At 36.7% G+C, this 17,355-nt stretch overlaps 1 protein-coding gene across 5 annotated transcripts in view; it reads right to left on the reverse strand.

Annotated features, from left to right (window-relative positions):
- chd6 (chromodomain helicase DNA binding protein 6) overlaps positions 1 to 16,673 on the reverse strand; it is a 62,068-nt gene extending 45,395 nt beyond the window's left edge. For 3 of the 5 annotated variants that reach the window (XM_015034269.1, XM_015034270.1, XM_015034268.1), the window contains exons 1-2: positions 15,613 to 16,673; positions 9,156 to 9,205 (exon numbers count right to left, since the gene is read on the reverse strand). In XM_015034269.1, coding sequence (XP_014889755.1) covers positions 9,156 to 9,185 — 30 coding nt within the window. In that variant the 5' untranslated portion in view covers positions 9,186 to 9,205; positions 15,613 to 16,673. The remainder of the gene's footprint in view (positions 1 to 9,155; positions 9,206 to 15,612) is intronic. The other 2 variants (XM_015034266.1, XM_015034267.1) reach the window with 2 other exon arrangements.
- Between the last annotated feature and the right edge of the window lie 682 nt (positions 16,674 to 17,355).

Below are 17,355 nucleotides of genomic sequence, written 5' to 3' on the forward strand. Positions count from 1 at the left end.
CACACACAGAGTACCAAGCATCAGATGGTGAGCATGAGAGTATAGGACTTTATAACCGTCTCCTCGATCTCGTGATTGCTCCCTGAAAATCACGGGACGCGTTTGTGACGAAACAGGAGAACAAAACAGCGGCACAAAGTGAAGCCAGCTTTGCATATTTCCATCACCTCTACACATTTAGCTTGAGAGTCGCTTCTTGTGGGTGTAAGTGACTTATTTTTAAGTTTATTTGAACCATAAACAGGAATTTAAATTGGTCAGGAACCACCAAGTTTCTGAAATGCCACATTTTCACGGTCAGAGGAAGAAAACACTGAGTTATTTGATGAAGAATATTGGAGAAGGCTTTTTAACCTAAAGGCACTGAACAAACAGTCAAGCATGGTGGTGGCAGCATCATGCCATGGGGCTGAAATGATTACATAAAACAAAGAATTAATTTTATATTCTTCAACGTCCCTTCAGATCAACCAGATCAGGAGTGCCCCAAGTGTGGAATGTTTTTTTTTTGTCTCCCAAATGCGTGTCAGAAATAAAAATAAAAAATAAAAAAATGACTCAAAGAAAATTAAAATAGTCTATTTTTCTTCTAAAGGCAACAGCCCTTTTAATATTGAGGATCTCTAAAGAGATACAGATTTCATAAAATAAAAAAAGGCAGAGGAGATTTATTCACAGATTATATGCTGTCACGACAGTTTTTACAGTGTGAACTGTAAAAAAATGTTTCAACATATAAATAAATCTTTTTTTTTATAAAACGTAAATGCTGCAGCTACTTTCCCCACCTCTGGGGAAAAAAATCCAAATATTTTTCCAAAGTTATTGCAACAAATAGAATCAACACTAGAAATTATAATTTCCTAATAAAAACCTTAAAAATTTGTGAAATACTTTTTAATTTTGGTTCAATGTGAAATAGAAAAATCCGCCAAGCGAATCAATTGGGTCAGATTGTGTTCTGTTTGCTGTTTGTGCGCTCCGTCCATCTGTACATGAAGTGAGAGGCGGCTCTTCGTCCGTATGTTTTCTGTTCCAATGTCACCAGCACAAGCTGTGGCACATTTCTGCGCTTGGCAAAAGAGGAGAATCTGCACTGAGCTCCAGCCAGAAGCGGCTCGTTACTCTGATTATGAGGAATATTCAATCAGAAACCTCTGAACATGGCTGATGATTTAAAAAAAAAAAAAAACAGTATCCTGAAGGGATTCAGGAAGTTTTTCATTATCAGAGCAGCTTTTTAAAATTATTTCTGTAACATAATGTGGATTTACCTATTTGTGGATTTTTCTGTGGAATGCAAGTTAAAATTTTTCACAACAAAATCAGCCTGTTTGCTGATTTTTTCATAGATTAGATCTAAAAAATGCAGCTTTGGAAGCTAAAATATGGCGCATTGCTAACTGAGATGCTATTAGACCCACTGATTTGAATCCCCAAAAGTAAAGCAGATTGTAGATCAGAGGTGTCCAAAGTGTAGTCCAGGGGCCGTTTGTGATCCTTGAAATTATTTTGTTGTGGTCACAAGTCAAGACTGGCAGAAATTTGGCCAATAAAACAGAAAGCAAAAAATGTTTCACCACAGAAGGTTAAAGGGGAATATTATGCGTTTTCCAGACACATAGTGCCATTTTATAGCATAACCAGGTAACTATGTACAGATTTATAACAACCTGCAGTTGTTATAAAAATAATATGTATATATACACATATATATACATATATATCAAAAATAATATAAAAGAAAATTTACTTCTTAATTTAATGCCTTGAAATTGGGCCTCTGTCTCTTTAAATGCTCGGGCTCTTTCTGAAGCTCCGCCTCCAGGAAGTCATAACAACATGGCTCCTCTATTAACACTTTAGCAACGTTTTACCAGCGTTTCACTGAAAAGCAGCAGCTCCACCAGGTGTTTGCCAATTGCTGCTGGCTAGTCTGAAGGAGCTGAGTGGGAGGAGCTGCACCTCGAAGGCGGGGCTATGTCCAGCCAGGCGTTTTGCAGCTGAATGGTTGCCATGGAGATTAAAGGATTTCTCAAACATGCATGAAAGAATCATGTATGTTTTTGATGAGGGAATGATGTCATAACATGATTTAAATTAAAAAAAAAAGTGACTTTACAAACTAATACTTAACACCCTTCCTCACGATAACTCTTGCTTAAAGAAATGTGATTTAAATGCCACACAGAAACCGCATTTAGCCATATTCTAGAAATTACTCATATTTATTGATGCTCTAAATGGAACAAATGTAAAAATAACATTTTCAATAATACTGGCAGTTTTGGGGTTTTATCTACATTATTAATTATAATCTAACAGGACAATGATAAATCAAAATTCATCAAAAGGAATTTTTCACAAAAAAACACACCAATTTTTAATTATATACGGATTTCTTAAAAAATGTAGTTATTATTGAAGAAGTATGTTTGTGTCCCATCAGTAGTTTAAATTTGCCAGTTTTGGCCAAAAAGGCCGAACGTTTGGCCGCTGTATTAAAGCATATTAAGGTATATTTGGTGTTTAGCCCTAAAAAGCATTTTAACCTATTAGCAACCTTGGGGATGTTATCACCAGGTGCACCAATACAGCAGAAACTGTATTCTTTGGGTTTATATAAATGTGTCTAACACTTGAACTCAAATACTAAATGTTGCTTTTCTGCTTTAAATAAAAATAATTCAATTGTCATACGAATTTATTTTAAGGTACTTTTGGACCAAACTGTGATGTTCGGAAGGAGCAAGATTTTTCTCAAGGTCGAAAAACGTGACAAAAAAGCACCCCATATTGAAAATTTAAGAAAATACCCCCGTAATATACCTAAATAATTTTCAACTAAATTAATTAATTGATGATTAAACCTTATCTGCTTTAATTATCAATCATCTGGTTGATAATCATCTGATGTAGCAGCTGGATGATTGACGAACGGCTGCATTTATGCAGAAAGTGTGACTGCCTGGTGTCGTGAGACCCATGCAGATGCGCAAACAGACGTTCACACAGGTATCATAAATCACCACACACACACACACACACACACACACACACACACACACACACGCACGCAGGCTTGAAAAGCTAGCCACGTGTCAAACTGTTCAACCCGAAGTTGAACCTTTGTACCAGCAGCCAGTTCATAACCAATCAAAACATAAACCTGTACAAAAAACAACAAAAAACAAAAATCTGAAAATGAGTTGGACTTTAAAAACATATTTTAAAAATCTCTTGCATCTCAACAAGATCAACAATTAAAAAAACAACAACATGACGTGATAATGAGGCAACACGAACAGGAACGCAGGCACACGCACGGCGAGCTGCACCGCCTCATCGTCAGTCCGTTTGAGGAGCGGGTATCAAGGCTGTTGCCATGGAAACTGGCTCCTAGTGCCAGCGCTGCCGCTGCTGCTGCTGTTGGGATACGGGACGAGTCAGACGTAAACACGCGGTCACCACGGTAACCCGTTCGATGCCATCTACGTGGACCGACTCCCTCTTTTGTCCACCTCTGACGTGAAACTGGATGTCAGAAGCTTCATGTGATTTTTTTTTCCAGTCAATTATTAAACCATTATTTATAAAAACTTACTATGGAGAGATACTAACAGGTAAGTTTGGTTTAGAATAGAATAGAACAGAAACATTCTTTATTGTCCTAATAATCAGATGTCACAGCAGCAAGTTAAGGTGACAGAAAATATAAAAATATGAAAAACAGACTGCACAGTACAGAGAAATTATATATAAAATAATAAGTAAAAGCAATGTGCAGCTGAGGCGGTTCAGTTAGGAAAGTACACATAGCTGAAACTATTAATCGGTTTAATCGTGATTAATCGTTTATTTAAATAATCGTCAACTAATTTAGGAATTATTTAATAAGGGAATGGATTATTTGTTTTTGGATTTTCTTATGCATTTCTAATATTGTATAAAATAATCTAAGCGATTAAATAAAAATCTGCACAATGTCCCATTTTTAAGTCGATTAACCACAAGAGTAAAATGATTGTCAGAATAAATTGATTAATCGTCTGAATAACTGATTAATCTTTTGAATAATTGGACTGTGCCAATAACAGATTTAAAAGCTGTTTATTAGAAGAGGTTATGCTTAAAAAGTCCAACAGGAGATGGGAGGAAGGATCTAAGTTAACGCCTTTATGAAACCTTTACATCATTAAAGATCCAAAACATAAAACCATATTCACAGGAAAAACAGATATTTTCCTAAATTTTGGGGTTGTCAATTGTTTTCTACTTTGTTGGCCCAATCTTTGCCAAACTTGACTTGTGGTCAGGGACCTAACAAAATAATTTCAAGGGCCACGAATGGCCCCTGGATCACACTTTGAACTCCTCTGATCTAGACGATTTTCATCAGATGCGATAGATGGAAATAACTAAATCTCCTTTTCTAATGGCTTTATTTTCAAGAAGTTTTGATTTTGTTTGGTAATACGTTGATATTATCAATTCTTCTTCTTGCCGAGCCTTCAGGAAAAAAGTTATTCAACGTTTCAGAAAAACATTACATGTCGTTTTTTAGATAATTCTGATTCTGTGTAAAACTAAAAAAGGACAAAGTGTCGTTCTGTTGACTTCTGTTAGACGTGTCGAGGCGTGCGCTGCTCTAATCCAGCTTCCTTCAGCCTGAACAAGCCTCCACAAAGCAACCCGGGCCAAACAACCACTTCTCTCCTTCTATGTCTCGACCCCCAGGCTGAGAAAAGGTCAAAGGGTGATTCTCCAGAGGTCAGAACGGATTTCACCAAGAAAACGACCAAATTACCCAGTAAGAGTCCGACTCAACTCTAATCCAGACACAAGCAGGTCAGACCTGTTGACCAAATTTAAACCAGAGTCAAAGACGCCAGAGGAAAAAGATTGAGCATATTTTAGTCTGTAAATTACAACAGCATATTAGAAAACAACTTAATACATTTCCACTGAAAAATTCTAGATTCAAAAGTTGTTTTTCTTTTCTAGAGAATGTCAGATTAATCTCAAGTAAAACATTTTCTGGCAAAATTTTCAGCTTCCAACTCAGGATTTTCAGAATTTTTTCTCACAAATGTTTAACCTTTGAAACTCAGAAATTTCCATGTGTTTTCTATGAAATCTCTGAGATTAATCTGAAAATTTCTTAGTTCTTTTTCTAGCATTTTGACTTTTCAAACTTTCAAATTTTATTTTATTTTTTTATTTCTGAGATTAATCTCAAAGTTGTTTTTTCTAGCAAATTTTCAGCTTTTGAAATTCAGGATATTTGCATGTATTTTTTAGAAAAATTCTGAGATTAGTCTCAAAATTTTATTTCATTCTAGCAAATTTTCAGCTTTCAAAATTCAGGATATTTACATGTTTTTCTAGAAAAATTCTGAGTCTCAAAATTTTATTTCATTCTAGCAAATTTTCAACTTTTCAAGCTCAGAAATTTCTAAATTTTCCTAGGAAATTTTCTGAAACTTCTCATATTTCTAGTTTTTTTTAGTAGTAAGTTTTAAACTTTTGAAACAGAAATTTTCACACATTTTTCTAGAAATTTTTTTAGAACAATCTCAAATTTAGATTAGCTTTTCTAGCAAACTTTCACGTTTTCAAGCTCAGAAATTTCAAACAAATTTTCTAGAAAATTTCTGAGATTAATCTAAAATTTCTGAGGCTTTTGGTGGAAACTGCCTCCTGTTTTTCTAACGATAGTGGCTCTAATACGTCATTGTAAAATCTTACAGAAATCCACATTTTAAGCTCTGATTTGAAATTCTACGTTTTGTTTTTTTACCGAGGTTTCAGAGTCAAACATCCACGCAGGCTGCGGTGATGAGCTGCAGCGTTGGGCCTGATAGTCAGGGGAAGTCGAGCAAACACGATTGAGAGGAGCTGCCCGCAATCACATCGGCTATGAATCAATAATCCTGCCTCACACAGCACCAAACACACACACACACACACACAAACACACACACAGGCACGCACGCGGGCCGTCTCTCCTTCACAAATATAGACCATGAACACTGCAGTTCCATCGATGCTGAAACCTCCTTTCACAGTCGCTACAGAAAGCTGAATTAATGAATTACTGAATTAATTGGTGAACACAGGAAACACTTCTGACCTCCTTCTGACTGTAAGTTTTCTCACAGGAAATAAAACCAAAACATTGCACTTTTCATTACAATCAGGTGTTTGTTTCATTTACTTTCTTTTCAAACTTAGAGAAACTAACAGAATCATAACAACAATAACAGATCAGATTTTTGTATAATAAAATCCACAATTTCACTGTTTAAGGCTGCATGGACATCAGGTGTGAATGCAAAATCAGACAAAAAACTCGAAATCTGTCTGCCTACAAACCTCGGTCTCGGTTCACTTGAAGTGAACTCTGGTTTGGTTCGAATGCATATGTGAACACTAAGCGGACCAGAAACTGCACCAAAAGCAGGAAGTAAACTACAGCGCAGGGTATTCTGGGTAAGTACAACCAAAACAAATATGCTAGGCTACCGCTAACAGGATAAACAGCTTGTGGTCTTTAGCCACAGACAAAAGAACACAATTACAATTAAGATCTTACACAATCTAACGCTACTCCATTTTTGTTTCCATTTCTTGAAGAAGGAAATTGTGCTTTGTGTCTTCCTGGAAGACAAGTTTTTGTGTTGTTTCCTTCAGTGGTTCTTGGTGCAGGTTGCTCAAAGTGTTTGGCTTTACTTGGTGTGAAAAAGAACCACAGCAGCTGGAAATGCAACAAATGTTGCAGTTTTGATCCCCAGTTGAACCAAGTCTCTCAGACCATCAGGAGCCTAAACCTGGACAGCCCGTATTTACCATCACGGTGCATATTATAATTAGAATAAGCAATGTAGATCGAAAACTGGAAATGAACTTTGTGTGTTAGCGTGTTTAGTTTTTGTCTGAACAAATTTATTCTCAGCATAAGAACAGCTTTGGGTCACTTTCTTTCGAAATGCTTGCTATTTCAAGCCAGGTTTAATGAAAACTGAAGTAAGTTTTCAGTGAAAGTCTTTGGATAAATGTGTTTCTGCTTAGCTTGGTAATAAAAAACCCAATACTTTGTGATGTACTACTTAAAGAAAATTATGTTATAAATAAAAAAACTCTCCATCTGCATTGGCTGGACAGGTAAAATTTGTATCACTCTCGAACTGCAGTTTGGTGCCGCATAAACGTCAGTCCACAAATGAACTGAATACTTACAGAATACAATAAAGAATATAAATTCTAACAAAATGTTTAGCAAAGTAACGGCTGAATTCAGCTGCTTCCGTTTGAACCAGCAGATCAGCTGCGTTTCTGAAAGAAAGGAGCCATAAAAACATTAATTTTGTTTGTTTACAGCGGGGGCCATCTCTGCACGTTTCCACGCTCAGATCGCTGTGTGGCGATGACAAAACCGCTCCGTTTGAAGATGCTGCAGGTAGATAAACAACTGAACAAACGGTGCAAACAAAACGAGACGTCAGCTAAAGTCTCCTCACATCTGCACTGTAAAAACTCAACAGCGCTGGACACAAGAGCGCCAGGGATTTATTTGGTTACAGCTTCATGAGGAAGAAAAACATGAAGCTGTTTTCAACTAATCAAAGAAAAAAAAATTTCTGTTTTTTTTTTTTTTTGCCAAAATCTGTTACCTGTTGAATCTATTACAAAAAGAACAAAAAAGTTTTTGTTTTTCACATTTTCAATTTCAGTTTAAGAATAAAAAATAAGAATTGAAAACTTTGAGTTTGATTTTAATATTTTTTGCTCAGGTTTTTGTGACCCAGAAATGATTCTACAAAACTGCAGATTAACAGAAAATCCTGTAAGATGGAGGTGGGCAATATGAACGTTTAATTTTATCCCAATTTTTTTGTGGTACTTTGTGATAAAGATAAAAATGATTACAAAAAACATTTATTACTTCTTTGGTGCCACTTGATATTAAAATGGCTAAAAAGTAGTTCACAGATGTTATTAACTCCACTCTTAGCACATAATAACTCATTAATAACTGTTTATTATGCATTAATTAGGGACACAAGGAGACAAAATCTGCTGTACAATCACCAAATGTAATCCATATTCAATCCACTTAAATGAGTAAATAAATACACGTATTTAATGTAAACAAACATTCTTATGATTATTCTTGTTTGTTGAAACTCTTCCGCTAATAGTGAAGCTAATTTGCTAACATTAGCACACTTAGCTTCAACTAGCTTCCAGATTAATTCTAAATGATCATTTAATTTATTAATTTGAATCTTCCAGTTGAATGAAGTTCAACATCTGTGTTGAAGTTTTGGTAATTAATCGTTAATAATTCTTCATGTAGTTAGAAGTTCATAGTTATGCTCTTATTTTGAAGTCTGTTTACACAGTTCTACTTCCTCTATTAAAGTTCTTTCTCTTTTCTCTCCCAAATAGTTTATTTCAAGCAAGATATGAACATAAATATAATATTTTAAAGCATTAGAGAATGTGTAAATTATAACATTAGTGTATAATCTAAATTGAAGTTAATGCTTTAGCATTAGCTTCTGCTAACTACTGTGTCAGGTTAGTGTTTTAAGGTTAGCACAACTAACTTTGTAGCTAATCTTATAAATTATCATTTATTTTCTTACTTTTTAATACATTTTGTTTCTCTGCAGTAATGCATAAGCCTGAGCTGAAACCTCCTCCAATGTCTTAAAATAATTATGAGTAAATAAAATAATAAGCTGGAGGGTAAACGCATTAAAGAAAGATTAGTATGAGTGTGCTGGCTAAAAAAAAAACAGCAGCGTCATCTCCAGAAAACCCACTAAAAACTCTGACTCATCTTTCAGCTCGGCCTGACTCATGATTATAAACAAGCATCATCCAAAGCGAGCAAAATATCAAAAAATCAACAAAAAAAAATTACAATGAAGCTGTAACACCAACCGCACAGATCCAAACAACGCCAAGCTGAAAACATCCCTCATATGATTTCCCATAATCCTCTTTAGGAATTAGTTAGGAAAACTCACACAGCAGTAATCCAGGTTTAACTGGGTGTTAAACTGGATTAAACGGAGTATGTGTGAGATTTACCTGATCATTCGTATCAAACTGGAGGTTAAATTCAGTAAAGTGGAAGTACAAACCTGCTGCTTGTCCTTCTTGAGGATTTTCATCTTCTATCCGTTCACAGCATCTGTCAACAGAAACAAGTAACTCTGATTATTAAACATTAACAAACCATCTGAGAGGGAGAAATAAAGCAAACGTGGGTTAAATTAATCTAAAAACAACAAATGTTTAGAAATGTGAAATAAACCTGAGTTTACCAAAGAGTAAAGCTAAACATCCAACTTTCCATCCATTTTCTTCTGCTTATGAGACCAGAAATTGATCACCACCCTGATCTATTTCTTGATTAATCGATTAGTAAGTGGATACCAAAATGTGCTTAATAATACTTTTTTTTTCTTTTTTATAAAATTTGAACCAAGTGAAAGGAAAGCTGTCGGTAGAATATATCTACAAGCAAAGAATAGTTTTTTAATCTTAATTCCAAAGTGTTTCTATGTTCGATATCGATAGCTTCGATATCAGGCTTCAATTAAATGCCAAAGAATAAAAATGAGTTTTAAGAAGTGATTTAAACTGATCCAGGCTGTGGGCAGATCTAATCTGGAAAGGTAGATTATTCCAGAGAACAGGAGCAGCAACAGCGAAAACCCGATCATCTTTTCTCTTAAGCCGAGTCCGAGGAACATTTAGTAGCAGCTGATTACTGGATCTTAAAGTTCTGGACACAGAATGAAGTTTCAAAAGATCCTGAAGATAAGGAGGAGCTAACCCATTTAAAACTTGTTAAAAGAATCTTAAAGTCTATTCGATGTAAAACAAGCAGCCAGTGTAAGGAGGCCAATATGGGCCTTATATGGTCACGCTTCTGGGTGCCGGTAGAAGCCGACCTGCTGCATTCTGGATCGCTGCGTCAGGGATTTATCCATAAACGGTTTTCCTGAAGTGGTAAGTTGTTTCTCTATCATGAGCACATTTAGAAGCGCATACACAACGGTGATTGACAGTGCTAAGACCTGCCTCCGGGCTCTGATTGGTTGTTTTTGGTTGGGAGCAGTGCAGGAAATTGATCTTTTCACAGGCTCTGTCTCATAAACTGTGACAGTATAAAATATTTTTAAAACTTTTTTTATGAAAGTTACTCACTGCGGCTTCAACTGTGATTCGGTGGAAATTGAAAAACCAGTGGGATTTTTTTTATTTATTTTTAAGTTGCTACACTGAAAGTCAAGGAAAACTGTATTTATTTGCATCTTAAGCTTCTTAAGCAAAGCAAAAACATCTTCATTCATCAAAATGAATCACGATAAATTAAAATTAGCTCAATATTTTTAATTCTGATGATTCATATTTGTTGAAGGCTAATTTTGTTTACAGAGATTTCATAATCCATATTAGTTATGGTTTCAGTTATGTGTGTTTTTATATTTCAGAATCATTTATACTTTTTGTTTGTTGTATTTTATTTCAGATATTTAAATATCTTCCAGTTAAATTACATTTTACAGACCGAACCGCACCGTTATGGGGGTCATTTGTCGCTCCAGCCACGACAATTTAGCTGACCTTAGTATTTCCTGTTTCATCTTGGTCACTATTATTACATTTAGTGTTGATATGTGTGTGATAGGCATGACATTTATAGAAATACAGAACTAATGGGTTCAATATGGAACGCAACATTTAACAGCCAAATACGGGACGATTCTGTATTTTACCGGATGGATGGCCACCCTGGTTCCAGAGTGCAACGGTTCTAAAACGAACCGGTGTTTGTTGTCTTGTAAACAGAATAAATGGATCTTCTCTGTCAGGAAATCCTGAGCTCATGCACAGTATGAGACAAAACATATCTGCTTCCTAAGCCACAGAAAAAGAAACTACCGATGATGCCGGCGTTAAGACGATTCGAGTTTCCCCGTCAGGTCCAGTCCCCCAGCGGCTCCTCGCCGCTCCGCACAATTACAAACCAGACAATTTCTGAAATTTAAACGGGGCCTGCCAAAGTGTGCCCGTCGGTTGGAACCCAGCGTTCTGATGCTAAAACTTAGCATCAGTGCTAAAGGAAGCTACAACAGTTAACAGCATTTGGAGTATCAACATTTTGTTGACCAACATGAACTCAGTCCACTCAGTGTTCAAACATTAGTGTACAAGTTAAAATTATCCAAAATGCTAATATTAGCCTAAATGTGACATGTGGGGCATCACAAGCATGTCGCCTTACTTTGACTTGCTCCATTCAGCTAATGAATAAAAAGCTAAACTGCTTATTTAATGGAAAAGGCAGTGCTGCCACTAGTGCGAGGCACTGCACTGCTAATGCTAGACTGCTCAGGCCTAATAATGAAAGGTTTCTGATGCACTTTTGCTTTGAGTTTGGTAAAAATCTGAAAAATATTAGAGACACGTGTGATGCAGAAACAGAGAACATCTGCTAATCCTTACACTTTCTGTTGAAAACTGTTCTCACCACCAATGAACTCAGTGCTTTTTTCAAACATGATTACATTTACAAGCTTGATTTAAACAAAGTCTACACTACAAGTTTCCAAATTCCCATAAAAATCAGTGTGATTAAAAATGCTAAAGTATTTATTGTGATTTGTCATCTGATTGGTGTAGAAATGGGATCCCTAAATTAGATCCATTTGGGGATAATAAGCCTAGTTCAAAAAGAGGCGTTCACATTTTTGTGTCCAACACTGGAGCAACAGGAACTGGATTTGGGTCACTCTTTCTTTCTTCAAAAACATTTGTTGCATTAAGTGTAAGCATTTCTGATCCTAGTTTCCTTAAAATTAACAAGAAGCATGGTTATATTTGCCATTAAATTAAAGTGAAAACAGAAAAGGTGGGTAATGAAAGAAAAATACTTTATGTTCCATTTCGGGAAGATTTTAATTTGTTTAAGGTTGTGTTCACACCTGGTAGTTTGGTATGTTCTGATTGACTCAGATCTAAAATTGAAACATTTGTTACATTTACAGCTGCTGTGGAAAACCAGTGAAACCAACCAAACCTTTGGAAAGCCTGTTCCCCTCGTCGCCTGTGGTGGCGCTGCACCAAGGACCACTAAAGGAACCAACACAAAAGCCTCTGAAGAAGACGACGAGCGCAACTTTCTTCTTTACAAAATGTAAAGAAAAATGGAGTGGCATCAGATTTTAGCAGTTTCTCTTATGTCTCTGGTAAAAGCTATCGCTAGCCTAGCGCATTTGTTTTGGTTATATTTACCCAGAATGCCCTGTGCTGTAGTCCACTTCCTGCTTTTGGAGCAGTCTCCAATCGATTGGTGTTTATATTCAAACAGCACCAGAGTTCACTTTAATCAAAAAGAGAGCAATGTTTTTAGGTGAACCAGAGTTCGATTACGCATTCACACTTCCTCAAGCAAACCGAACTTTTGACTAGGCCAGAGGTCTGCAACCTTTAAAGTCAAAAAAGCCAGTTTTACCCTCAATTCAGTTAAATAAAACTAATTTAGAGACAAAAATATCAAACAATTGGTGAAAACACTGCTTATAATTTTTCTTAAACGTCTAGTAGGGGCAGGCGATATGAAAGTTTAATTTTATCCTGATGTTTTGTATTCCTACCGATAATAACAAAACTATTTAGGGAACTGCATGTCGCAGCATTCCTAGGGCCACAAATGTAAATGCTGCTCTTGAAAAACGTTCCTATTTAAAATAAATTTCTTCAGGACACTTAAAAAAAAGTGTCATTTATATCACTAAACTGCACATAAATACTTAATTTAATTCTATTTTCAAGTGCCACATAGAAGAAGTATTAAAAATAGTAATAATTATAATTTTGAATTTACTGATATTTATTGATGCTCTCATGGACAAAAACTGGAGAGAAAGTAGTTAAAATAAAATTTTAATAAGTTTTTTGAACATTATATAAAATTTATTGTGACGATAATTTTAATTCTTAACATAAGGATTTTTCCACTATAAAGGATAAAATAAATGATAACTGCCCATCCTTAAAGTCAAGTAAAGCAAATTAGTTTGTTTTATTTCTGTTTTAAGGTTTTAAGCTAGAGGAAAACAACTTTTTTTGCAATCAACTGTATAGATATATTTCATTCTATGTGATGTAAATAAAATAAATAAACATTACTGTTTCAGCTCATGAGGGAAAATCTGTTGGAAGGACAACTATTACTCATGCACTCCACAAACCTGGCTTCTGTGAACTATTTGCATGATTAAAAACAACTGTCTGCCACACGCCTCAAGTTTTCCACAAGCAGTGGCGGAAAAACGCCCTGAATGTGCCTTGCTAACTGCGAGGAAAAACAAAAGGGTGGTGGAAGCACCATGCTGTGGGGACGACCTTCACTCTTAAGCAGAAACAAGTTGTTACTTGCTTTGTTTATGATTTTTTCACAATTATTCCCTCTTTTTTTGGATGCTGAGCAGTTGGATTAATTTTTTCCACTCCTACTTTTTAAGCTTTAATGCATTTGTTATGATGCGTAACCGTGGAAACAAGGTGTTTTTTTTTTTACAGCGTATTAGCATCTCATGAGCTCAAATTACACCTAAGCCAAGAACCCCAGAGGAGTTGGAAAAAGACGCTTTATGGATGCAGAGCAGAGAGACATCATCTCTCTGACTCCAACATCTTTTCTACCCAAACGGACAGAAAATATGTCAAAAGAGGAGCAGCAAAAGCAAATGAAATGGATTAGCAGCTGGTAGTGTGATCCATGACAGGTTACTGTCATTCAGCAACCGTCTTAAGTCAGAGGCCTCTTTAGATTCGCTGCAAGACTGACTGCTACGGGAGATCCTTCCTGACCACAGCATCACCATCTATGACGACTGTTTCAGGGTACGAGTTATGACAACATCCAAGGCCAGGCATAACAAATGTTACAGGGCGATAAACTGTCCCATAAGTTCTTACGATAAATGATAATATTGTTGTTTTGAGAAGCATAACAACAATATTGACATTATAATGCAAAAACACATTCTAAAAGATAAATAAAATTTAAATTCTAATGTACATTTAACACTGAAACTGGAAGACATACGTATACAATATAAATAAACAACAAATAAAATGGATTATGAAGTCTCTGAAAGCAAAATTATCCTTAAAAAAAGGACGATTTAAGACCAAAACAATAGAGTTTTGGTCTCAACCCTATTGTTTCTAGAAGAAAGAGAGAAAAATGATAAATCATGTAAATGGAAGTTATTGAATTTGTTTTAATTTGTCATGTGATTAATTGATTTATTGCTTACTGTGACGGTTCTACTTAGAAGCCATGACGAATACAACTAGCATGTGGAAAAATGGAGAATCCTTCATTTTTTGTTGGGATTTAAAACCGACAATATGATACAAGATATCGGTATCAACATCAGTATTGGCCGATATTAGATTTCCAACATTTATTTCCATCTTATTGCCGTTTGTTTCTGGAGGTGAAGGGAGGAAGTTGCCATTTGTCATGTGACAGCAGAAGTGATGCAGCAAAGGATTGTGGGAAGTTTAACTGAAGAACCGAGGAGTGAGCGGTGTAGACATTTTTTTTTCAAAGTTGTGAAAAGGTTAGCAAAATATAAATAATATTGGTAAATATCGGTTAGTGCCACAAACTCACTCACTCTTTGGTTACCTAGCAACTCACTCACTCTGGTTACCTAGCAACGACCTGTTGAGTAACTTGCTCAGCAGCAGGTTGAGGTTTTGCCACTAACTGCTTAAAAATAAACAATGTAGTGGAGTTAAAACTGTGACTAAACAGGAAAAGTTATGCCACAAACTTGGCAGCATTTAAGATATTTAAAACAAAATCACAAATCAGTAATTATTGATATCCACTGATATAAAATACGTATATCATGATACGTTTTTCCAGTCATATCGTCCATAACAGTAACATAAATATCGGCCCAAATTTTCAAATAGAAACCAAGCTTTTTTCTCTCTCTCTTTATGCATAATAGAAAATAAAAATAGCAAACTGGATAACTCTAGCAGCATGTAACATAACATAAATATGCCTGTTTGCATTCAGACAGGAGTGAGGTGTGTTAGCATTCAGCTGCCATCCTTTGTCTCCAACACCTGGTCAGGTGTGCGTGAGCTCTCCCGCACACCTGGCTGCTGTAATGAGTCAGGAGGCTAAGAGGCTAATAAGAGCCTAGCCGTCCTCAAACCTCTTTTTAATGAAGGCTAGCAGCTGCGGGGGCTAACGCGGCTAGCTGCCACAAGTTGGGAGAGCTGGCTAAGGATGGGAAGAGAAGTTCGCGGTGAGGAGAACCGAAAACCGGGAGGGAGAAGCAGCGGAAAAAACCGGGAGGAAGGAGAAACGGAGACAGAGAGTCCTGTTTGGTGTTAGCCCCCGCAGCTAGCTCAGAGCTAGCTTCTGTAATGTCACTGCATCGCTGCTGTAAATACATCCCAACAGCCGCCTGTCTCCTTTACACGTGTGGACAGCCGCTAAAAACTCCGTCTTCCCGGGGAGAGAAAAGCCTCTCCCCCCGGCGGACAGCTCACCTGCTCCGGACTCCCGGCCGCAGTCTCACCCCGGCGAGCCCGAGAAGCGGAGAAAAAGAGGCGCCCGCTGCTTTTTTTATTTCCAAGGACACAAAATCGCCATGACAGTTTAGAAAAATGCATAAAAAATTAGCACGCAACGGAGAGGGAGGGAGGGAGAGAGGGATGGGAGGGAGGGAGAAAAGAGGAGTGGAATATCTATTTAATCCACATAAAGCTTCCAGCAGCCCGCACCGCGTTCAGCCTGGATGCGGGACTCCAGCTCCCGTCTGCACCCGCAAACATCATCCCCCCGCATCCCCAACTTAGAGGACGATTCTTACCTAAAATGGCCTCTGCAGCAGCCAAAACACAAACAGCCTTTTTTTAAATTTCACTGGGAAGTTTGGCTGCTGCAGCCAGCCTAACCTCGGCTCTCCGGATCTCACATTTTCCATTGGCTGCAGCCTTTAGCGCAGCTGGCTTCCCGCATGTTTCCATTGGTCCCGCAGCTGTCACGCAAAGCAAGCCGAGCCGGGTTTGTCTGAGAGCTATCGCGGCACCCCCGGGCTGTTTCTTTTTTGTTTTTTTTTTCCACCCTTCTCACTGAATCGCATTGCTGTGTGTCTGGGTTTTGTTCTTACCGCAGAGCTGCGGGAGGATCCAGTCCGCTTCCCACCGCAGGATCCGGCGTTCCCCCCTCTAATGCAACAAAGCCGAGGGGTTTGCATTTCTCCGCCGCTGCCTGCTGCATCCACCAATCATGTCGCTTTTTGCTCCTCCATCATTGCCGGGTCTGAAGGGCGGAAGGAAAGAAAAGCAAAGCGGCATTCCAGGTTCCGCTTCCCGGATGCTCAGCCTGGCTGCGGGGCTGGAAACCGCTGGAAGTCGGTGCTCCGGCTTACGGTCATTGTAGGTAGGAAGAAAGGAGCAAATTTCCGCCAAAAAACCCTCAAATTTTTACATTAGGGTAAGACATTTTCTAGAAAAAAAAGTTGGAGATTCTTTGAGCTCAGAAGCTGTAAATGTGCAAGAAAAAACTCGGAAATTTTTGGATTAATGTCAGAAATTTTCCAGAAAAAAAAAACTTGGAATTTTTCTAGAAAATATCTAAAAACTCAAACAAAGCAAAAATAAAAATTTGATTAATCTTAGAAATTTTCAAGAAAAATTTGGAGATTCTCTGAACTCAAAAAGTAGACAGTTTGTAAGGAAAAAAATCAAAAATTGTGATACTAATGAATCTCAGAAATTTTATGGAAAATTTTGAAAATTTCTGAACTATATCAGTTGAAAATGTTGAGAAAAAATTCAAACTTTGAGATTAATCTCAGAAATGTTATAGAAAAAACAAGCACATTTCCTGAGCTCAAAAAATTTGTAAGAAAAAGAAATGAAATTTTTTAGATTATTCAGAAATTTTCTGGAAACAAACTTGGAAATTTCAGAACTTAAATGGTTGTAAATGTTTGAGGGGAAAAAACTCAAATATTGAGATCAATCTTAAAAAATTTAGAGGGGGGACAAGAATATTTGCTGAAAATTTGTACATTTGTTATTTAAAAAAATCTGAAATTTTTAGATTAACAAATCTCAGAAATATTTTAGAAAAACCTTTGCAGGAAAAAAATCAAATTTTGAGATTTCTCTTAGAAAGTTTCTAGAAAAATGTTGATGATTCTCAAGAGTTCAGAAAGTTCTACATTTCCAGGAATAAACGCAAAATTCAAGATTAATTAATCTCAAATTTTCTAGAAAAATCTT

This window comes from Poecilia latipinna, unplaced genomic scaffold (assembly GCF_001443285.1).
Source record: "Poecilia latipinna isolate Pla-1442-1.1 unplaced genomic scaffold, P_latipinna-1.0 Scaffold293, whole genome shotgun sequence".
Classification (NCBI taxonomy): Eukaryota; Metazoa; Chordata; class Actinopteri; order Cyprinodontiformes; family Poeciliidae; genus Poecilia; species Poecilia latipinna.